The sequence below is a fragment of the Platalea leucorodia genome (genome assembly GCF_965183815.1).
Source record: "Platalea leucorodia genome assembly, chromosome: 5".
Classification (NCBI taxonomy): domain Eukaryota; kingdom Metazoa; phylum Chordata; class Aves; order Pelecaniformes; family Threskiornithidae; genus Platalea; species Platalea leucorodia.
The window spans coordinates 78,240,700-78,261,516 of NC_138827.1; the positions used below are offsets into that span (position 1 = coordinate 78,240,700).

The 20,817-nt window shown below is 38.9% G+C and overlaps 1 protein-coding gene across 3 annotated transcripts in view; it reads left to right on the forward strand.

Moving 5' to 3' along the window:
- Positions 1 to 859: 859 nt before the first annotated feature.
- OLA1 (Obg like ATPase 1) overlaps positions 860 to 20,817 on the forward strand; it is a 103,160-nt gene continuing 83,202 nt past the window's right edge. Inside the window, exons 1-4 of one of the 3 annotated variants that reach the window (XM_082313759.1) lie at positions 860 to 968; positions 1,206 to 1,306; positions 3,185 to 3,328; positions 13,296 to 13,423. In XM_082313759.1, the coding sequence (XP_082169885.1) occupies positions 870 to 968; positions 1,206 to 1,306; positions 3,185 to 3,328; positions 13,296 to 13,423 (472 nt within the window). In that variant the 5' untranslated portion in view covers positions 860 to 869. Of the gene's footprint in view, positions 1,035 to 1,205; positions 1,307 to 3,184; positions 3,329 to 13,295; positions 13,424 to 20,817 lie in introns of those variants that run through there. The other 2 variants (XM_082313758.1, XM_082313760.1) reach the window with 2 other exon arrangements.

The following is a 20,817-nucleotide window of genomic DNA, read 5'->3' on the forward strand; positions in this document are numbered from 1 at the left end:
CCACGACACTAGGTAACTCTTACAAGCTGTTATGGGGAAAAAAACCCCTGATGGGTCATTGCACCAGGCGCTCAGGGCTGCAGAGTACTTCGGCCTGTCTTGTTTGTGGCTTATTGCCACACCGTGTGCCTGCCGGGGAACTGCGAGGGAACCATCCCTCAGAGAAAGGCTTACACACGCTGGCGAGAAGAGTAAACCTAAAGTGAGTTTGTTACCCGTCGTCTGGAGGCGACCCAGCCGGTGAAGGCCTTGTCCTGCTCCGAGGGCGGGAGAGGGTGAGGAACCCTGGGAGGATGCTGCTTTTCCCCGTGGATTCCTCAGACTGGTTTTACACCTCACGCAGCCCCAGTCTGGTGGTTTTTTTTTTTTTTTTTTTTTTGCCCCATCACCTTTCTTTGACCAATTTCACCGCTTGGCACCTCTTCCCAGAGCCACGGCTCTGCGCCTCGCCGATTTTGGGGAGGGGAGATGGAGAAAAGGGGGGACAACCCCTTCCAGGCCGCTGTTCTCCTCAGGGCTCGCTGCCGTGGCCACCAGCCCTCCCACCGGCCGAGCTGCCGTCCTACGGGCCCTGTCATTTATTCGGGACGCGCAGGTTCCATGCGGTTGCGGTGTCTCTGAAGAACGTTTATTCGGTTTTTTTTTTTTTTTTTTTTTTTAAAATGACGATCTTCGCCGTCAGCGCTAGACCTTGCGTTAAGACCGTGGACGTCTAGGAACGGGTCTGGAGGAGTTAAGGGAGGGAGGGAGGGAGGGAGGGAGGGCGGCGTGGGCGGGAGGCCCCGGCGCGGAGCGTTCGCTCCGCGCCGGGGCCTCCCGCCCACGCCGCCCTCCCGCGGCGCCCTTTCCCCTCGCGCCGCTCCCGACCAATGGGCGGCCTCGGCCCCGCCTGTTCCGCCGCGTGCGAGGGGCCGCTCGCTCCTCTTCCTCTCAGGCGGGGGCCGCGCAGCCCGGCTCCGCCAGCTGAGGTGAGCCGAGATCCACCGCTCTCTTCGCGTCGCTCCCCCCGGGCCGGGCTGGGGTTGGGGAGCACGGTAGGGGCCGGAGTGAGGGGGGGGTTGCCGGGGCCTGGCAGCGCGGGGCGGGTGTTTCTCCTCGGCCTTTTCGAGGTGGAGGCCCCGGCTCGGCCGCCGCGGAGTTTCCCTCGCCGGGAGGGTGCGCGGCGGGACGCGGGGCCTTCAGCGTGCCCTGCTCTGTGCTTTCAGATGCCCCCGAAAAAAGGAGGCGACGGAGTGAAGTCGCACCCGATCATCGGAAGGTTCGGGACGTCCCTGAAGATCGGGATCGTCGGGCTGCCCAACGTGGGGTAGGTGGTAAGGGCAGCGCGGGGCTGGCGGAGGAGCAGGCCCGGACCGCCCGGCAGGCCCGGGCTCCCCGCTCTCCTGGGCTTGCTTCTGCTCCAGGTAGTGACCTGCCACAGTTTCTGGGCGAAGATAGACGCCTGTAGGTGCGGGTACGAGCTGAGCGATACAATCTAAGTCTTTTTGCTCAGTGATACACTTATTACACCTTCAGCTTGAGCTGCTTATAGGTGGAGCAATGTAAAACACTCAGGCGGCGTGACGCTGGTAGGTACAAGTCTGGACAAGAGAACAGTGAAGAATTAAAAGAAAAAAAAAGTCTTAGCAGTTGCGGAGTTTTACAAAATACCACGTCTTCTGCGTTCCCTTACTTACACTGTTGTGTATGTGTAATGCACGTTTTTATGCAAATACATATGCACGTGCATACAAATTCCTTTTATATCTTATTTTTTTGGAGAGGATGATGTGCACAGGAAGGGGTTAATGATACCATAAGTGTCATTAGCAGTGAAGAGGACTTCCATTCTTGAAACTTCTTCAGAGTTTGGAATTAAAAAATGTTGTGTCAGTTACAGTTTGGGAGAGGTGATGGAAGATGAGTTGTTCTCTGTCACGCTTCTTATCTGTAGTTGTTACGGCTCCTCAAAGGAGCTATACTTAAGGCACTTGAAGAGGATGATTAATTACCTGGAGAACATCTGTGTGAAACTACTGGTATTAATTTGTGTATGATATTTACTAAAAGAAGTTCTCAGCATTCTCAAACTTTAAATCTTTAAAAAATTAGAGGAAACGTTTTTGAGCATGTTTCAGAGCCATAAGCACTGCTTTCTTGTCTTTTCATTATCATTTATTTTGCTCTTCAGGGTGTAAGTAAGTTGCATGCCAGAAGGGAAATAATTAGCAGTAACACTGTATAATATGTCAATGAGGGAAAAATAGCATTTGCAGTTATGTTACGATGTAACTTTCAAAGAAAATTGTGACTGACTTTTGAGCATGTTGGCTGTATGCGGGGCAGCTGTCAGATTTTTTTTTTTTTTTTTTTTCCAGTGGCTGAGAAGTTATGTGAAACAAAAAAAAATAAAACCAACCCAAACCAAACCCCACCACCCAGAATATTTATGGTAGAAGATTCAGGAGCTGATTAAGAACTTTTTCTTAGCAATAACTCAAGAATTGCTCTCTTGTGATTTAATAAATGCCAGCTAACAAAATAATCTGCTACTTGGTTTAAGTGAAAATGTTCTTTTTTTCCCCTGATACCACTTGCAGGTTTTTTCCATTGATATTTAACATGGATGAAAAAATGTTTGGTAAGGTAGAACTATATCTTCATATGCACAAAAGATTACTTGTAATTGATTAACTGATGTGGTTTGCATTCTGTGCCCCTTTTTTCTCTTTTGATTGTTTACTTTTATTGCTTAGATACTGAAATTGTGTTAAGACATAAATAAATCTGAAAAAACAATATAGTTGTGGAAAGAGCTGGTGAGTCTTGGCAAAACCAGTTCATCATAGTAAGTTTCAAGCATCCTTGTCGTTTTCTCACTTTGTGCTTGAGGAAAATGAGTAGTGGCCAGTAGAGCTGTGCGTTGCCTTTGACTTAAAGTTTCTTTGCTAACTGACATGTGCAATATAGTCACTTAGGGGAATTTTCAAGGGCAGGGAAGAGAGGTTACATCATTGGGTTTTAGTGGGATACTCTGTACGCGTATTTGAAAGTGTCTTGTACTAGAATCAGGGAAATGGTCACTGTTGTTGAAGTAAAGGGAAAGTTGAGTATTGCTTTTGAGTTGGAATAAGATGTGTTTCTATCCAGCCCTTTTAAATGCTTCTGATGTGAACTTCATTAAGAATGTGTATTTCCTTTATAGGAAATCAACATTTTTCAATGTGTTAACAAAGAGTCAAGCGGCAGCAGAAAATTTTCCTTTCTGTACTATTGATCCAAATGAGAGCCGAGTACCTGTGCCAGATGACAGATTTGACTTCCTATGCCAGTATCACAAACCTCCAAGGTAACTCAAATTCTTAATATTTTTCTTCAGTTAGGCGGCTGAAATAGCATTACTGAACCCAAAGTTTTCATAGAAGTGTAATGCAACTATAACGTCTTTAAGGTTTTACTGACATCTGTTTTAGAATGTGAAATTATGTATATACCTGGATTATACGATGCCTTCCCCCCCCCCCCCCCCAGTGTGACCTTCGTGGTATGAGAATGAGAAATCTAGGAGCTGCTAGTTATTGCTCACCACCATTTGGGGCTTGGTGTTCCTGTCTTTGAAGGTAGTGGCTCCCAGGTGACTCGGAGGATCTTCTGAAGAGATTTGGAAAATGAACAGTAGTGGACGTACCTAACGTGTCATGAGGTTGCTCACTTGTAAAATTTCCACCCTGTGTTTTTTATCGTTTAGAATATTGTATATGCTGTAGGTAGCCAAACAAATATTTATCTACATACCTGTGTCCTCAGTCTTTTGACAGTAAAGTTTATGGGCAGCCTTTTTTCCCCTGACTCTTCCTCTCCTTTTTATAGGCTATGCTAGTTGTTACCTGGTATATTCAGGGATATTCCTACAATACGTCTCTTTTAATTGTTTCCTTATTCTAGGGCTGTATTAATTTTGTCACATCAATGGTTTTTGCTATTGACTGTTTCTGTAATCTGCTCTATATGTTCAGTGTGGGAACTGGATTTTTTTGTTTGAACAGCAGAATTTCAGAAAACAGAAACTTAAATAGACACTTGTGACCTGTTAATTTCAGTTTGCAGTTACTTGCACAGGTATCTTGAATAAAGTGAGTGTACATAAATCATAGGGCAAATTAGCATGCATGTCTGTGCTTTTCTTCAGCACTTGGGCCTCAGTTTGAGCCAAGTCACACCCATAATTAAAAAAAGATTGATTAGTCACTCATCAAAAATCCATTTGTTAACTTAAGTTTCAGGTCCAAACAAATTGCTTCCGTCTGTAACTCCTGTGCACTTCTTAAATACTGAAAAATGCATTAATATGGAGCTGTTTGTTTAGGTGGATTGTTACAACATGTTATCTTGTTTTTCCTGCTCAAGTGAGTATTAAGCATACTTGTTACTGTATGGATCATTAAACAAAAGCTGAATTTGAGACAAAACTTTCTGGCTGTTGATTGTGCAGAGATAATGGCGTGGCTTTTAAGTTTTATTAACAAATTTCTTCCAAATCGTAGTGTTACTGCTTCTTTGGCCACATCAATGATCTCTTTTTCTTTTTGCTTAGCTATGACTGGCTACTTCTAAATTAACAGTTGAAGTGACAAAGAGATTATTACCTCTCCCCTCATCCTGCCTTTGGCCATCTACCCTTTAAAGGAGTAGATTGTAAATCAGATTGTAAATACCTGTATGCATCTTCTCTGACTTGCAAACTCTCTGGAAAAAAAATCACCCTTAAATATTAATGGAAATAATATATTTACTGAATCTGTAGTCAGTAAATATGCTGAATTAGAGAATAAGCTGGTTATAAACAGTAAACCAGCTTTCGTTTGAATGGTCTTTTGACTTTTTTAAGAGAGTATTTGTTACTTTTAAAATCAATGGATATGAGGATTAGTGGGTAGTTGTAGCTCCTGAGTTCACTTATGCTGCTTATATGGTTTTAATATTTCACTATAACAGTAATAAAGCAGTGATAATTAGTGATAATTCAGTAGCACAGTAGACTGAGGTAGCTCTTCTTGGGCTGTTTGTGCTTGTCTGTCTGAGACTAACTCAGGAAAAGGCGGCCACGGTCATGAAGATATACAACTGAATTGTAATTTAAATTCCTTGATTTCTCTTGTATAGTCTTGATTTTCATCTTTATGTAATACGTTTTGTCTTAATTTTCTGCTTGTTTGGATTAGTAGATGTATTCAATCTGCGCACGCAGAATGTTTTATAAACAGTGAGTTCTCTTTAAATTAGACTCTTGTCTAGCCTCAAGATTTTGTCTTTTAAAATCTAAAGCATTCAGGTTTTTATTTCCCATATGTTACACTTAGTCATCACATAACTGCAGTCATTGTTGGGAGCTGGGGAAAAAAAAATGGGGGGTTTGTCTTAACTAAAATAACGTATGACAGGCCAAAGTGGTCTTGCCTTGATGCCTGCTGTGAGCAAGGGAAGGGAAGAGTGGGACTGGGCCGGGCTGGCAGTCGCTGTGTGTCACACTGAGCTGCGATTGTTGCTGCTGCTACAGAGAGACAAACTCTATTGCCGAGAATATTGCTGGCACGAGTTTGCGGCTGTTCTGCCATCGGAGGAAGAGTTTGGCTTTTCAGGTACCATTTGTTGCTTGAAGATCCGTTCCTGTCTCCAAAAGAAGAAAGCATCAGCTTGGGTGGGACTGGTGTGCTGTTATTTGCTAGCCCATGCTGAAAGCTGACTGGTATTACTTAATTGGAAATGTAAATGTTTGTAAATGAAATCATGTAGGCAACAATTTAGACAGTATTACATAAAGGTAAATCTGTACGTAATAGATTAAGGTATGCTGCCAGAACTTATAATTGTGCTTTTTTTCTTTCTGCAGCAGCAGATGATGTATATGACTGTTTACAACATATAAGCTTAGTGATATAGGCTGTACACAGAAGGTGGGCTCCAGGAACTTCCAGTAAAAACTGCTATGTTGCTGCCAAATGAATTAGATGAGCAAATTTGCTTGAGCTTTAATGTTACCTATTGCTCACTTTCTGGTGTGAATGAAATTGTGGATATTAAAAAAGAGACAAGACCTTAAAATGTTAAAAATAATTCTGAATTCTTGTTATTTTAAGGTCTTAGTTTATATTCTGTTACTAACTTAATTTATGTATTTAAACTACGTATTTGTTTGTTTTAAATTTTATACAATATTCAGTGAAAACTCATATTTGTTACGTTGTGCCAACATGTAACCTTTTCAGAAAGGAAAGACTGTTGATGTTTTATTTTGTTGTTCTACCCCCAACATGGGTACTTTCAGGCAAGGTTTGACAGACTAATGATTGAATTAGTTCCAGTTTAGTAATTGGAAAGAGAACATTTTCCTTGGATTGATTCACTTCAGCAGGAACTAAAGCAGAAAGGTGTATTTTTTTTTTCTTTTCCCCTAATCTATGAATCTTAAGCAGGTAGCAGAGGATGAGATCTGCTAATTCTAAGATGGAAAAGAGATGTTCTTCGTCTCAGCAGGTAGCTCCTGCCTTGAAAATTGGGACCTGGAAGCTAGAAATAGTTGAGCTGTTAACTGCAGTTAATATTTTCACGGGACATTTTGTGTTTAGAAGTGATGGGTTTCTTACGCAAGCAAAGAACTGTGTGTGTAGCACATCTAAAGACATTTTAGTAACTTAATAAAAGCTTTAATAAAGCTATTCTCGTGCATTTTTGTTCTAAATTTCATTAAGATGCTGCTTAATCACCTTAAGCCTAAAAATATTTTTTAGTGTAAGTATGTCAAACTGACGTCATTTGGACAAGTGATTTGTGTCATAACCCACACATGTCTTGAAAGCTTCTGACCCACCAGGCTTAGCCTGTACGGTCCTGGCTACTACCACAGGTGCAGCGTACTGTGCCTGACCAGGAGATGTCTCAGTGGTGACATTTGATTCAAGCCTCAAAATGATTTTGAGTGAGGGGGTGGAGGAAACTGCTATTTCCTCTTTTTTATTTTGTGCCCTAAATAACCTCCTCACTGCAATTATTTGCATTCTTTCTTGTTTACTTTAAACTATATGATTAACTAAAAGAAACACTCAGGTAGAAGCAATTGAAGCCTAAGCGATGTTTTAAATGTCAGTAGTTAAAACTGAGGGACTGTATTGGCTGATAGCAATCAACCTGTGTGAAAACGTTAATAAAACAGTGATTTTAAAGTCTGTTTCTGCTTCCTCCTCTGGTTAAAATCGAGTGAGTTTATAAGTAGGAATGAGTAAGATGTAAGTAGTTTGGTTCGTCCTTTCTCAAGTTATCAGTATTCCTTTAATTCCATGTTCGTTTGCATCTGTAAGCAGGTGCATTGCCTTGCACATATGTGTTCACAAAACACAATGCTTATTGCAACCACAAACATTTCTATTTAACTTAGACTGTTTTTAATCTATCTTGGATGTCCTTTTCAAACTTAAATTTTAAAGCAATCCTGGTTATCTTGCAGGAGGATGAAATGTAAAGTGCAGCTACCCCTCTTCAGTTCTAGCACTGTCCAGTGCACTTCAGAATCTCTGTCCTTTTTGTCAGCAAATTGCTTTAGTTTGTTCTGTGGCGTTGTAGATTGTTAAAATTCATGCATTCAGATCTTTAGTGCTCAAGCGATGGTTACTGAACTAAATCTGAGTAACTTCCATTGTTGTCTAGGTCATGAAAGTCTTGTGTAATATTAAATAAAAGTTCTCTTGAACTTATTGTAGGATAGCATACTCAGATACTTGATAAAGCTTTGAAGTCAAAATTACATAGTCAGTTGGTGGAAAGTACTACTTAGAAAACAGATCAGCAGTGGGACTTCTTGAATGACATCATGTGGGACTTACTCCAGATCTAAAAAGAGCATTCATGTAAATGAAATACACCTGTCGTTCCAGACTGAAACATGAATAACTTAGCTGGATATAATGCTGGCATATCAGTATCTGTAAGAGAATCCCATGTTTTACAGAAAACTACTGAAAATTGGCAAGTATATGTGGTTAATATGCTGCTTCCTTTGGTGTTACTGAGTTTGCCTGTTATTCAGTAAGTTCTGAGCCTGTGTAAATCAACTTGGCTGTGATGCTTGTTCTAGCATTGCAAATGAATAATTTGCCAGCAGTGAACGAAAGACCTGAAGTAGTAGTGACTTGAGCCACCTTTTCTGCCCGGTGGGAGAAGGCAAAATTTAATTAGTTGTATTTTGTTGGTGTAATAACGTACTGAATAGTTTGAGAATGCAGGCATTTGATATACATGGGACACTGAGTATGTGTCGTAACCCACATTGAATCTTTTACCTTTTTATAATTCATGTAAGTGAAATTTAATTAGCAGATTTTTCACTTCTGGTTCATGTGCTATTAGGTTGAAGTCTTGTTTGTCAGTACCATGGATAAAATGCTATTAATGAAATTGTTCTTGCATAGAAATGACCAGCATTCATCTGCAGTACCTAGTTCTTCAGAAGCAGATTCCTTGAATTACCCTGTGAGGTATTTTGCTTACGTTGCTCAAAACTGCTTGCAAGATTGACTGCAGAAGCTGTAACAGGGAGTACAATCTCCTGGAAGAGGGAGGGACTGTGAACTCTTCTGTTTGGAAATGAGCCAAAAATAGCAGTGAGGACAGACTGAGAGTTGAATGGTTTTCTAAGAAGTTGTCACAGTATACGTGTTCTCCTTCCATGCTGCTACTTTTACTTCAGGTCATTTGTGAACTCTTAATGGATGACTCCTACTTAAGTTATATGACTTTTTGGGAAGGAAGAAGAGTTTCCCTTTTCTAACAGATTTCAAATAACAGCTTTTAAAGGCAGAAGAGCCTGTGCTGAAACCAGGAGATGAGTAGCACATTTGGCTTTACCAAAGAGAAAAGGGGAGTGGACATTTTACCCTAATATTGAAGAATCTGTCTTTTTTTGGTGTGTGGGACCTAGGATCAGGTAGAGCTTGAGTTGAGAGAAATTTCTTGAACTATTCAAGAAATGAATAAAAAGCGAGTGTGTTATGAGAATTATCAGCCAGGCTTACTGGAAAATTGCTGCATTTTGAACTTAATAGAAGCTGTCGTGGCTTCCCAGGGTCTCCTGGTGGATGTGAGATTTCAGTAAGCTGTAGTAAATGCTGCAGAGAAATTAATGGGCTGTTGTTTTCATTGGAGAAAAGGGATTGTGGAAACCTAGAAGAATAAAAACCCAGGGAGAGACACAGCATTTTGGTTATGGTGTTTCCAGTCTAAGTCAAAGCTTCAGGTATCTGCTGCCTGCAAGGTTTCTTAACTAAACAATTACTTGTGGAAACTTGAGAAATAAATGTATGCCTCTTCCGCTCAAGTTTTGGGAAAAAAAATATATATGCATAACAAATTGCAGATACCGTATGCGTGTGCATTTTAAAAGAAAAAAGGTACCTGGTTGCATTGTACTGTTCAGTACTACTGTACTGAACAAACAGGTAAAGAAACTCCTCTTGCCTGTTTAAATAATTCTTTTGGACAGAAGTTTGAAACAAAGTTGGTGAGAAATAGGCCTCCTCCCCTGTAAAATGCATAACCCTATGGATGCGTAAGTCTCTCACTCCTGAATAAACACCCTAACCACTGGACTACAGAACTGTGATTTTTTTTTTTTTTTTTTTTTTTTTTTTTTTTGGCCCAGTGAGCCTTGTGCTCTTTGTTGCACAGTAGCTCATACAGTGAAGGTAGCGTGCTAACATAAAACCGTCGTTGCTGTATTTCTAAGTGAGGTAAAAAATCCTTGCTCAAGGATTATACCTACACTTAAAATATAGAGATACTTCTGGATTTGGTAATCTGTTTCATATTATAAATTCCTGTGACATGCTTTATGGTAGATTGGTGTTGCACTGATTTGTACAAATGATCAGTTGATGCCACCTGTTCCTGATGATCATTTGAGGCTCAGTGACATTATGCTAATGCTGACTAACGAATCTTAAGAAATGGAAATTAATCTGTTTGGGGGGGGGGGGGGGGGGAGAACAATCCACTTACGTCTTCTACATTTAAAGAACTAAAACACACTCGAGATATATGGTACTTTCCCCCATTCTTTGCAGTGTTTTCTGGTTTAGTTTCATAATGTCCTTCAGAGCATAGGCAAGTGTGGCTAGTTTGTGCCTTTTTCTGCTTTTGTCTATATTCGTCTTTCTATGATGAAATAGAGATTTAGGTGTAGGAAAGGGGCTGCCAAGAATGGGGATGGTTTTATTTTGCTTGGAATGTTAGCTTTGTGGTACCCAAGGTGAAGGTGAGAAAACATCCTGGAAACCCGGATACTGGTCTTCAAAGGTCTCTTGCTGGTATTAGTCAACTGTGAAATAAATGTGCTGGCGTTTTCTTTCCATTGTCTAGCAAATGAGGTTGATTCTGGTGATAGAGTGGTCCATCTGCATATGAAGGTATCGGTCTTGCTCTAATGTGGCATCTTTGTAGTGAAAGTGTGAATTCTTCTGATGGCTGGCCAGGAAGTAAATCCTACCAGAATAATGAGAGGGGACCATCGGAGAACATTTCTAACACCACCTTTGTTTTTCTTAAAACACAGTTTAAAATGACAATGGAGAAGTGCTTTAAAGAGTGGCATTTTTCTACCTTGCTGTTGACTTAAGTTATGTGACAAAAAGCAAGGAATTATAACAATTCTGACTGGGAAGTTGCTGCTGTTTCTTCTGAGGTATGTAGTAGCTCTGTGGTTCTGTCAGGCAAAAGGAGTTATTGGGTTAATGCGTTAATAGAGTTACTGGTTTCTGTCTTCAGAATGTGCATCACTCTTGGTAGTGTGTTAAACTTAAGGATTTGCTGTTTCCGTTTGAGTTTGTGTACTGCTAGCTAAAAAAAACCAGTTTGTTAAGAAAACCGTGGTGGGGCAAGAATGTGACATTTTCAAAGTTTGTTTACTTCAGAATGTACTTATATTCATGTACTTTCTACTGCATTCAACAGCATTAACTTGGAGTACACAACATCTGTCTTCCCAAGGATGAGCCCTTCTTTTCATGGGCCTACTGAAGTTTAAAGCCAGAAGTCAACACACTGTATACCTGAATTTAAGTATCTCATGCTGTGTTGTAAATATTTTCTTGCATATTTTTTTAAACTCACCCTTCTGGGTATTGTGTTCTATTCATGCTTGTTTCTAAGCATATCACAAAAGTGTTAATGACATGAAACATGTCATTAAGTTCCTAATTTATTACACCTGACAGGTTTAGTGATACTTTGAACTTCACCTTGGTAAAGAAAAAGATTTTGTCGAAATCTTGTATTGTGAAATTAGTTTACTTGAAAGAAATAATTTTTCTTGGGAAGTGTTAGAGAAAGATCGAAAACAAAACCAACATAAGATCTTTTGCTTTTAGATCACCACACTTCCGGAAATATTCATGTTGCATACTAAGACAAACTCTAATGGATCATCTCTTCCCAAATTAGGGAGCTGATTTCAAGTGAGGCAGTGCATCTGCAAACTATGTGTTGTGTTATTTGCAGTCAAATGGAAGTGGGATGGCACTAAAAAAAAAAGTTGGAAACTTGTTTTGTTCCACCTAAGCCCGTTGCTCTGAGCAGAGACAATGATCCATAGATTTCCCTAACCACAGATTTTTCTGTCTGGGCCGTTGCTGCCATACCAGGCATCAGGGTAAGAAGAGAAAGGTGGCTTTCTGATGCTAGTGGAGTTTTCTGCTGTTACAGATTTGATAGCAGTCATACTGTCAAATATGTCAATGTTTGAAAAACCAAATATATTTATCAGCAAGCTGTCACACTAATAAACATAAAGCTCAGTTTGGGCTGTGGACAATAAAGACTTCAGAAGTGTATAGCGTTGGCTAAGATGTCACTGGCTAGGTCATCCCTAGCACTCGTTCACACCTGTGTGGTTGCTTCTGTCTGTGAGTAGCACTGCAATGCTAGGTCTTTGGAAAAGACATCTTAAGGTAGACCACAGAATTTGTATCTTTAGATTTGAATCTCATGTTGAAGAACACTCACCATAAAAGAAAGCTTTTCACCGCTTTACAAATTGGCACTGTATGCTCATGCAGACTTCATAGCATAAGTCACACCCTTCTCATCGTTGTTATTAAAGCTATGGATTTGGGTGTTTTCCATTAAACTTACTGTCGGTAAAATAGTGAACTGTTGTATTAATCTTAGCATAGTGCTAATGAAATATAATGGTGATAATTTAAAGTGTTTGATGGAAATTAAGTAGTGTTCCAGTTATTTATTTTGAAACCATCAAGTTGGAGATCTTGATGACTATGGTGTGTGGTTTCTGGTCTTTTGCAAGTGAGGAATTTGCAGCATTTCAGTGTGGTTCTGTCTCTGCCACTGTTCATGATGGTGGTGTCATTTGCATAGACCATATGAAGGTGCTCTTAGTCAACACCTTATTACAAAGTTTTAGGGTTGGTTTTTTTTTTTCCTGACTCAGCTGGATTTTGATTGGTTTAGAATATACCTGGAAAGATTAATGCCCATTAAGTCATTTGTTCATTTTAAAACAACTTGAGAATCTGCAGAGGATAAAAGGCTTGCAGTTTATAAATTGCAATATGCATTTCCCATAGCTCTAAAAGCTTTTTTCCATTTTTTGTAAGCTAATTTGAACTTCATGACTATTCTGTTGTTGCTATATAAAATATTGTGTAGACACATCTGTTAACCCATTGCTGTTAACTATGGCGGAAAACATCACAGCTATTTGCATTATAATGTCAGCTTCATCTTAACTTGTTTTCTGCTTTCTTTCAAATTGTTTGCATAACCCTGATCACTGCTAGTTTTAATCACCACTGTATTAAAAAGCGCCGTTGTCTTCTGAGAAAGTTGCTTAACTTACTGAACTAAGCAGTAACCGTAGAGGTGTGCGACAGCAGAGTGCAATGGCCGTTTGTGTGTCTTGTCCCTTTGGTACTATGAAAACTGCTTGTTACAGATGACTGACTTCATGCCTCAGTGTTCCAGGCCTCGTTGATTATTTGTATAGCTGTCAGTATGATTCCACACTTAGAAACGGGTTTACTTCATTTTACATGAATAATGACAGAGAAATTGAAGAATGGTTGATGTTTTACATGGGAGGGGAGAATCTTGTCTTTTACACATTGCACATTAAATAAGGAAGAAAGCTATTGTCATGTATAACTTGTTCTAGAAAAAAGAAATATCGGATTTCCATGTTCTGAATTTATTTCTGTGCCAAAAGTTTTGGCTAATATGCTTCAGTAATGAAACTTTTAACTTTTATATTTCAGCAAAATTCCAGCCTTTCTGAATGTGGTGGATATTGCTGGCCTTGTGAAAGGAGCCCACACTGGCCAAGGCTTAGGAAATTCCTTCTTGTCTCATATTAACGCCTGTGATGGGATCTTTCATCTGATGCGTATGTAAACTTATTTATATGTTCTCTCTATAGCTTAAGGACAGCATTGTTGTACTCTAATTAAAAGAATTGTGGAACAAATATCCATTACAATTTTAACTTTTACCATTTAATTCAAAGTCGTCAGGCTTTGGGTTTTTCCAAGCAAGAAAATCCCTGTACTCTGCTATATAATGGGCACGTCTTTCTTCATTGACATTGTGCTGAAGACTTAAAAAGGAATTGGGTTTTTGGAAATCTGCAGTAATGGTTTGTTGTTTTCTTTTGCCAGCAGTGCATGGCAGTTGATTTGTTTAGTTTTATAAAGGAGGAGAAATGAAGTGTGATAATAAAAAGCTGAAATGGAAGTAGAAAATGAAAATGAAAATATGGAGTTAGTGGCAGACTCTGGGATTCTGTTCTTCACAGGGCAAGCCCCACGTCTTTCCATTTCCTGATTTCTGTGTGACTTACTTTGTCTTGAACACCCCTCCTCCCCCCATCTCTGTGAATTCTGAACATTTCTCAGTTAGACCGAGGGCTTTGATTCTCTCTTTCATCACCTATTACCACAATACAGAACTGGCCTTCAGAGTCACATTAACAGCACTTACAAACTTGGCACTTAAAAGCTTGCTGAAAGCATATGTTGGTTTGCAGTACACTTTGAGTGTTGACAAAGGTTTCTGGTCTGAAAAGATTGAGCTTAATAATGTTTGTGCAGATTTGAGGAAACTGGACACCTTTGTTGCTGTCTTTTGGTTGCCCGTTATTATACAGTGCGTGATGAAACAATAGAACAAAATAAACAAAAAAATAGAAATACTTTTTATTTGGTGATTGGAGCAAAAATTTTTTTGCGGGCAGGGTGTTTCTAAAACTAAACCCAAAGGCATGGAATATTGCTATCTTATAGTACCGATTTAGATGCTTAGAACCCTTGTTCCCACAAGCTTGTTTTTTGAAGCATATTTATACAGAGCAGTGAACTGATGTGCCTCTACAGTCTGCGTGCTTGGTGAATAGGTAAGTATGCTACTTCAGTCAAATGCAATTTATTATGCATCAAGAATACTTAAACACTGACTTGGTGCAGAGTGCCGGTACTGTGTTTTCAATCAAGTGAGATGAACTTTATGGGGAAAGGTATTATGTTCTTAGGCTTATACTGTTGAAAAACAGGACATACGTTTGGGAACATTTGCCTTTTTTAAAGTCTTCTAGTACCTGGAAGCCATCTAAAACTGTGCATGTGTGGAGCATTACTTCTCCTTTGAAAACTTGGCCTCATTTATCTTTTATATCTAGTACTACTATTTTTTGTTAGTCGTTTGACGCATACTTCCAGTAAAATAGAAAACTACGGGCTATTGATTGTAGCTAAGCAGTTTAATAGTATTTAAAACTAAGACATTTTGAAAAGGTGAGGCCAAATCCTTACTGGGTAGAGTGAAGTAAGTCTTTTGAACTTGTGCATCATTTTAGGAACTAGTTCGATATGTGAAGGCTGTACTAATACATTGGTATATTTTAAAAATTTGTAACTACCCAAGAACCATTGCTACAGTATCCCTAGAAAAAAGGGGGGATCAGTTTCCCCAAATCAGTTGCTATCCTGGGATTGTAATTACTGTTTTGCCTGGTGTCAACTGATAACAAGTGATAAACTCCTTATACTTGCTCTGTTTTGATACTTGTATCATAAATGCTTGTTAAGGAACAGATTGATATAGTCAGTGGAGAAAATGCTTTTTAATCTATCTGTTGAATAATCCTAATCATTTTTTTCAGATAGCTATTATAAGGATTAATTTGTATTTTTCTTTGGGGACTGAAAGAGGAATGAGACTACTCTGGGTTTTCAAACCATTTGGATACTTTGTATTAACATCTATTTCTTCTAGTCTAGTCTTGCATTTACTTGCTATATGTTTTAGTTTCTTTCAAGGATTCTGAAATGTAATGTTTATGAAATGATTGTTGCTGTTTTTCTTCTTTGGGAGCAAAAAAGATAATGTAATCACTTTTTCCTTTCTAAAATCCTAACCCTGCCTCTTATGCTGCTCTTGCTAGACGTTTTAGCTAGAGCACAAGCTAGTGATGAACTGAAGTAGAAACTCTGTGTGTTGATTGCCCAATAAACACAAAGATCTTTCAAAATATTACTTAGGAATAATAATAATAATAAAAAGCTAATGCAAAATTTTGTGGTTGAGAGATGTAAAACTACTTTTTTTCTATCCCCCCACAAAGTGCATATTAGTTTTACTTTCTTTTCCCCACAGTACTATAAAAATGAAGATTTGGCACTAAAAGCTGGTAATAGCCCTCTAGTAAAATTAAAAAAAAAAAAAAATCTACTGGTTACACAGCACAAACTGTAGTTAAAACCTGAAGTTTTCAACATACCATGCCAACTTATATTATAAAAATGTATGAACCTTTTTAATATGCTGTAATGTTTTTACACCCACCCACCTGTCAAAATTATTTCCGATCTAAAAATCCCGTTTTATGAGTGTGTGGCATACCTGGAGTTTGCACTGTTTCTATCAGATTGTAGAAACTACCTAAACTGTTTTTGTAAATCCCTAAACTTTCCAGACCCTTTGTTGCCCTTTACCAGGGTTTGGTCCAAGTTCTTAATGGACTGTGTGTCTGTCGGAACCAGTGCGCTGAGACCAGCTGTCAGCTTTCAGCCTGGTGGGTAGGCACTGAATCTCTGCAGTCGTGTAGAAGCTGACTTAAAAGGAGCCCAGCCAGGCTGCTCCTGTTGAAGGGGTATGGGCAGCGGACTGGAAGGTGAGGCTTTGTATGCCAGCAAGCTGGAAAGGAGGTGTTGCTGAAGATGAAGATAAGATGAGAATGAAAAAATGTTGTTAAGAAGAGCTGCACTAGGAAGTGATCTGGGGACCATGCTTTTTCAAAGCATGAAAAATTCAGCATGGTTCAGTTGGTATTTTTGCAAAAAGCAGTTTGAGAATTAACTCACTTAAGTTGTATTAATTAAGGTAATGATAGGCAAGGAAGTGGCTATCTAGGACTGGAGAGCTTTTGTTGGGTAGGATGAGCCAAACTTTGGGAATCTCACTGAAGGTAGCTTACAGTCCTAGGCTAAAGGTTTTTATCCTGTTTTCTTTATTCATTGAGAATCTGTTGAACTGTGTTTTCTTTAGGACAAAAGGTTGGTTTGTGGTTTTTTCTTTTAGCTGCCATAACAGAATTCACTGTTGTTACCTCTTTGTGTTATGAGATGGTTTTCGAAGAAGGTTGTTGCCTGTCAGTTTATCCACCACAGGGCACATAGGTGAGCTGCAGCTGTAGTACTCTCAAAGTAATTATAATTACATTTCTGTTGGAACTGTGGGAGTTCTGTGTGGCGTTTACCTAGACTGTTTCTTGCATGGCATAAAGCTGAGGAGAAACAAGATTTATTTCTGTCTGGCTAATTCTCTACTTTCCTTACTTCATTTAAAAAAGGAAAGTACCCCCACCTTGAAATGGTTATGGATTTTCAACCTTCAAATTTCCATATTGTAGATACACTGTTGCTTTCCCTGGGAGACACTGTTCATTAAATCAATGCAAACATTGTTTTTATGTCTAAGGTATATTTTAATATATCCAAAGAAACAGCAACATGTGTGAGAACAGCATGTGGTAGGGTAATAGGACAAGTAAAAGGAGAGGTAAGTTTGTGTTGAGCACACTGTATTTTTGTACATGATTAGTAACAGCATGAAGTAGATTCTCTTAGCTCAGCAAACAAGGTGAATAAGTTTTCTTATACAGAATAGAGCAATACATTCTTGGGTTTTGATACTTCCTACAGATTTTTTTTTTTTATTAAAGTGCACAAACTGAAAATGAATTACTGATATTTAAAATAAACCATTTGAACTCAATGTACTTTTAAAAAAAATATTTCGGGGGTTATTCCAGTTTCTTGGGGGTAGGAGTATATTTTATTTTTGACTGAATCCAGTTATGAAAACCTCAAACAGATATACTTGCTTACTTATTGGCTGAGTGAATGGGGAATTTAATTTTAAAACTGTTTTCTGTCCTGGATAGTGGTGCCTACAGCATTAGTACCAGAGTAACCTGACACATGCTTTAAAGTAGTTATAGTTTCGTTCATCTTCCGAGTTTCACTGTTAATTTGAAACGTTTCTGACAGTTCTGTTTTCCATGTTTCAGGTGTATTAAGGTTTTAACTGAGGCAGCAGTGTTTTCATGGTGGCAGAAGGCAGGCTGTTTGAAGATTGTAACAGTGGCTTTAGCCACCTTTCAACTTTTATGGCAGATCAGTCACAAGTACTTGTAGAAAATTACCTTCTTTGTATGGTGGACTAAAAATGGCAACCTTGTTACAAGTGTAAATTTACAAATTACTCAAACAATGCTTCGGTGAAGAAAATGGTAGATGTCAGTATTTAGTCCCTGTTACAGCTCTGTCAAGTTTTTGAATGTACTGGATGTTAAACAGCCAGAGCTCTTCATGTTTTTGAGTTAGTCTTCCCACTGATAGCCCGCAGTCCTAGTTTTCTAGAGAATATGTTCCACATTTTTCTCTTATTTTTAGTTTCTTTAATGAAATCCAGTCTTTCTCTTCAAAGTTACAGAAATTGGACGGAAATTTGTCTGTAAAAGTACATTGCTATCAAATGCTCCTTTTTAATAAATAAAAAACCTTAGGGTTTGATGCCCAATGTTTGAAGTAGGGCAGGCAACACTGGCTTTTGTGGAAGAACTTGAGAGCTCACCTGCACATCATCGCCTGGTCTTCCAGTCCTGCAGAGGAATGTGCAAGCTGCCTGCGGTGACATGGTGCTGGGGGAGCACAGGCAGGTAGAGGTTGGGAGCTCCTGCTTTGCTCCTCTGCGTGGAAGTTGCTCTGATGCCACAGCGGAAGAGCTGTAGCTGCCTTTTAGGGGCAGGATGGGGAGTTCAGTAACTGATAATCCGTGAAATGTCGCTCTTTGTGACATGAGTGAAAGAACCATGAAGCTAGGTAAACGTCCCCTGCGGTCTTATAGAAGTGACTGGTGTGACCAATGTGAATTGGTTCCTAAAAAGCTTTAATTGCTTTTACCTCAGTTTTATGTCTGTTAAAATTGGAAATGTTTAGTATACCCCCTGGTTCTGCCTCCTTCAGGGTTTTATGTAACTGATGGATATGAATCACGTGACCTGAGTGGGGTTTATTCTTGTTTGAGATAAACACTAATCAAAACTGAGTTTCACAATATCCGTACTGACTTTTTGCTCAGCATTTAAAATCAATTTGACTTGGCTTTATTTTTTATCATCATGAGGGTTATTGGGAACTCACAGTAATACTGCCAGTGTTTTGATTTGCCTGCAAAAATCGAAGTGGTGATAACAAAGTTATTTAACTGAATAAGATGCGTCCTCTATTCTGACTTTATTTTTTGACTTTCTATAAAAATGTGTGCATTTTCTGTATAAAGATGCTAATCGTTCTGTAGATTTTATATACTTGAGGCATGATACATTTTTTTCCCCACATTCTCTAAGAAGAAATCATACTTGCTCATTGCTGCTCCTGGAAGCTGACTGCTACAGAGAGGAGGCATATGATGATATCACTTACCCACACTCCACTGCACTAGCATTTCAGTGAACAAAGTATGCGTTGCATCTCATCCCTTCAGCCTGTGTATTCTGTGCATTGGGAATCATAGTGGCTCTGTTTATGCAGCTGTAGCTTGGCTGTGTCACTTCTAATATCTGAAGCTGTTTTTTCATCTTTGTAATGTGTCAAACACCTTGAAATGATGCAAACATAGCTGTCTTACAAAATTCTATTGTCTTCAACATATTTTGGTTCAATTTTTTGAAGATACTTTGGTTTTGTTTTATATTACTAAATGTAATTGCCACCTGTTAAAAAAGAAAAAAGTTAGGGTTCCTAGTTTACAAATACAAACCTTTCACTGCTAAGCTACCAAAATTTGAAAGTAGTTTGCATGGAGTAGGTAATAGTTCTTACTGAGATTTTTCTCTTCCTTCTTATTTGTTGTTAGAGTAACTAAATTAGTGTTAAATAAAATATTTGGAGTAGCTCACAGTTCAGCTAAACTTTCAATTAGCTTTCAGTGACTTCTCCATATTAAAACCTAAAATTGTGAAAGCTTTCAAATTAAAGTGGCAGTTGCAGCAGTGTGAAACATTTTATTGTATTAACTAATGCTTGGGTTTTTGGTGTTTGGTTGGTTGGTTTTTTTATAAAATATTGTAAAGTGTTTTGATTCTGGGTAAGTGTTTGCATAGGAGATTTTTTTTTATCACAAAATTGTGAAAATGGCATCCCTCTGTCTCTTTTAGTAAAATCATCACCAAAACTGAAATAATTTTTATTAGCAAGGCTATTTTTGCATTGTATGTTGCAATTTCAGAATATCAGGTCACAAAACAAACAAACAAACAAACAAAACCCAAACCAAAACAAAACCACTAACCAAACAAACAAACAAAAAAAAAACCAAACCACCAAACAAAACCAAAAAACCCAGGGATAATTTGTCTTAGGCCATATGTTATCTGTCTTTGAATTTTACCCCAGCATTCAGATACTAAGCCCACCACCTTGAAAGGGAAGGGAGGCTAATAAAGGTATTCCCGGAGATGCATACAAATTTGCTTATCATTAGTTTTTCCTTATGTAAAAAGAAAATGTTTTTGTTGCAGGAGAGGAGGATTTTTCAGAGGCTGCTTAGCTTTATTTTATTTCAGACCTTTTGTTTGTGTAGGTGATACAAGCAGAAACAGCAGAGTGCTAGATTTCTCATCTCCTTCTTACGGTGGTTTTCTACCTGCAAGCAGAAGCAGAATGCACATGTAATGACCACTAGGTGAATCTTATCAGGCCTCTGCAGCTCTCTTGATACTGTACCACTTGGTAATGAGCAAGACTGGGGAAAGTGTCTTCTGAAAACAGATGAAGTTAAGTTCTGAAGCAAACAACAACATTCTGTAGAGGAATTATATATGCATACAAGTCTTCCTTCCCCTTTTAAATAACGTGAAGCAGCCAAAAGGAAGCATACTTGAATAAAGCTTTTTTTTTTTTTTTTCCTTTTGGGCACAGAAGTCATTTGGAGGCAAAAAAACCAAACCACAAAATGCCTGATAAAAAAGGGATTGGAAGAGGCAATGAGTCATGGAAGACTGATTTTCAAGAAGTACTGCCTTGACAAAAGATTTGTTGCAAGGAAACACATGCAGTTGTCATTAGTGTCATGTACTAGCCTTAAGCCATCTTGGAGAGCTAGTGCTGTCTAGTGCTATTGGATTTTTCTCTCTGGATTCAAGGGTGGAAGCGCAGCAGTCTTTGCTCAGAAAAAGTGTTGGTAGAGAGAGGAAATGTTCATACAGACATCTGCTCAAAG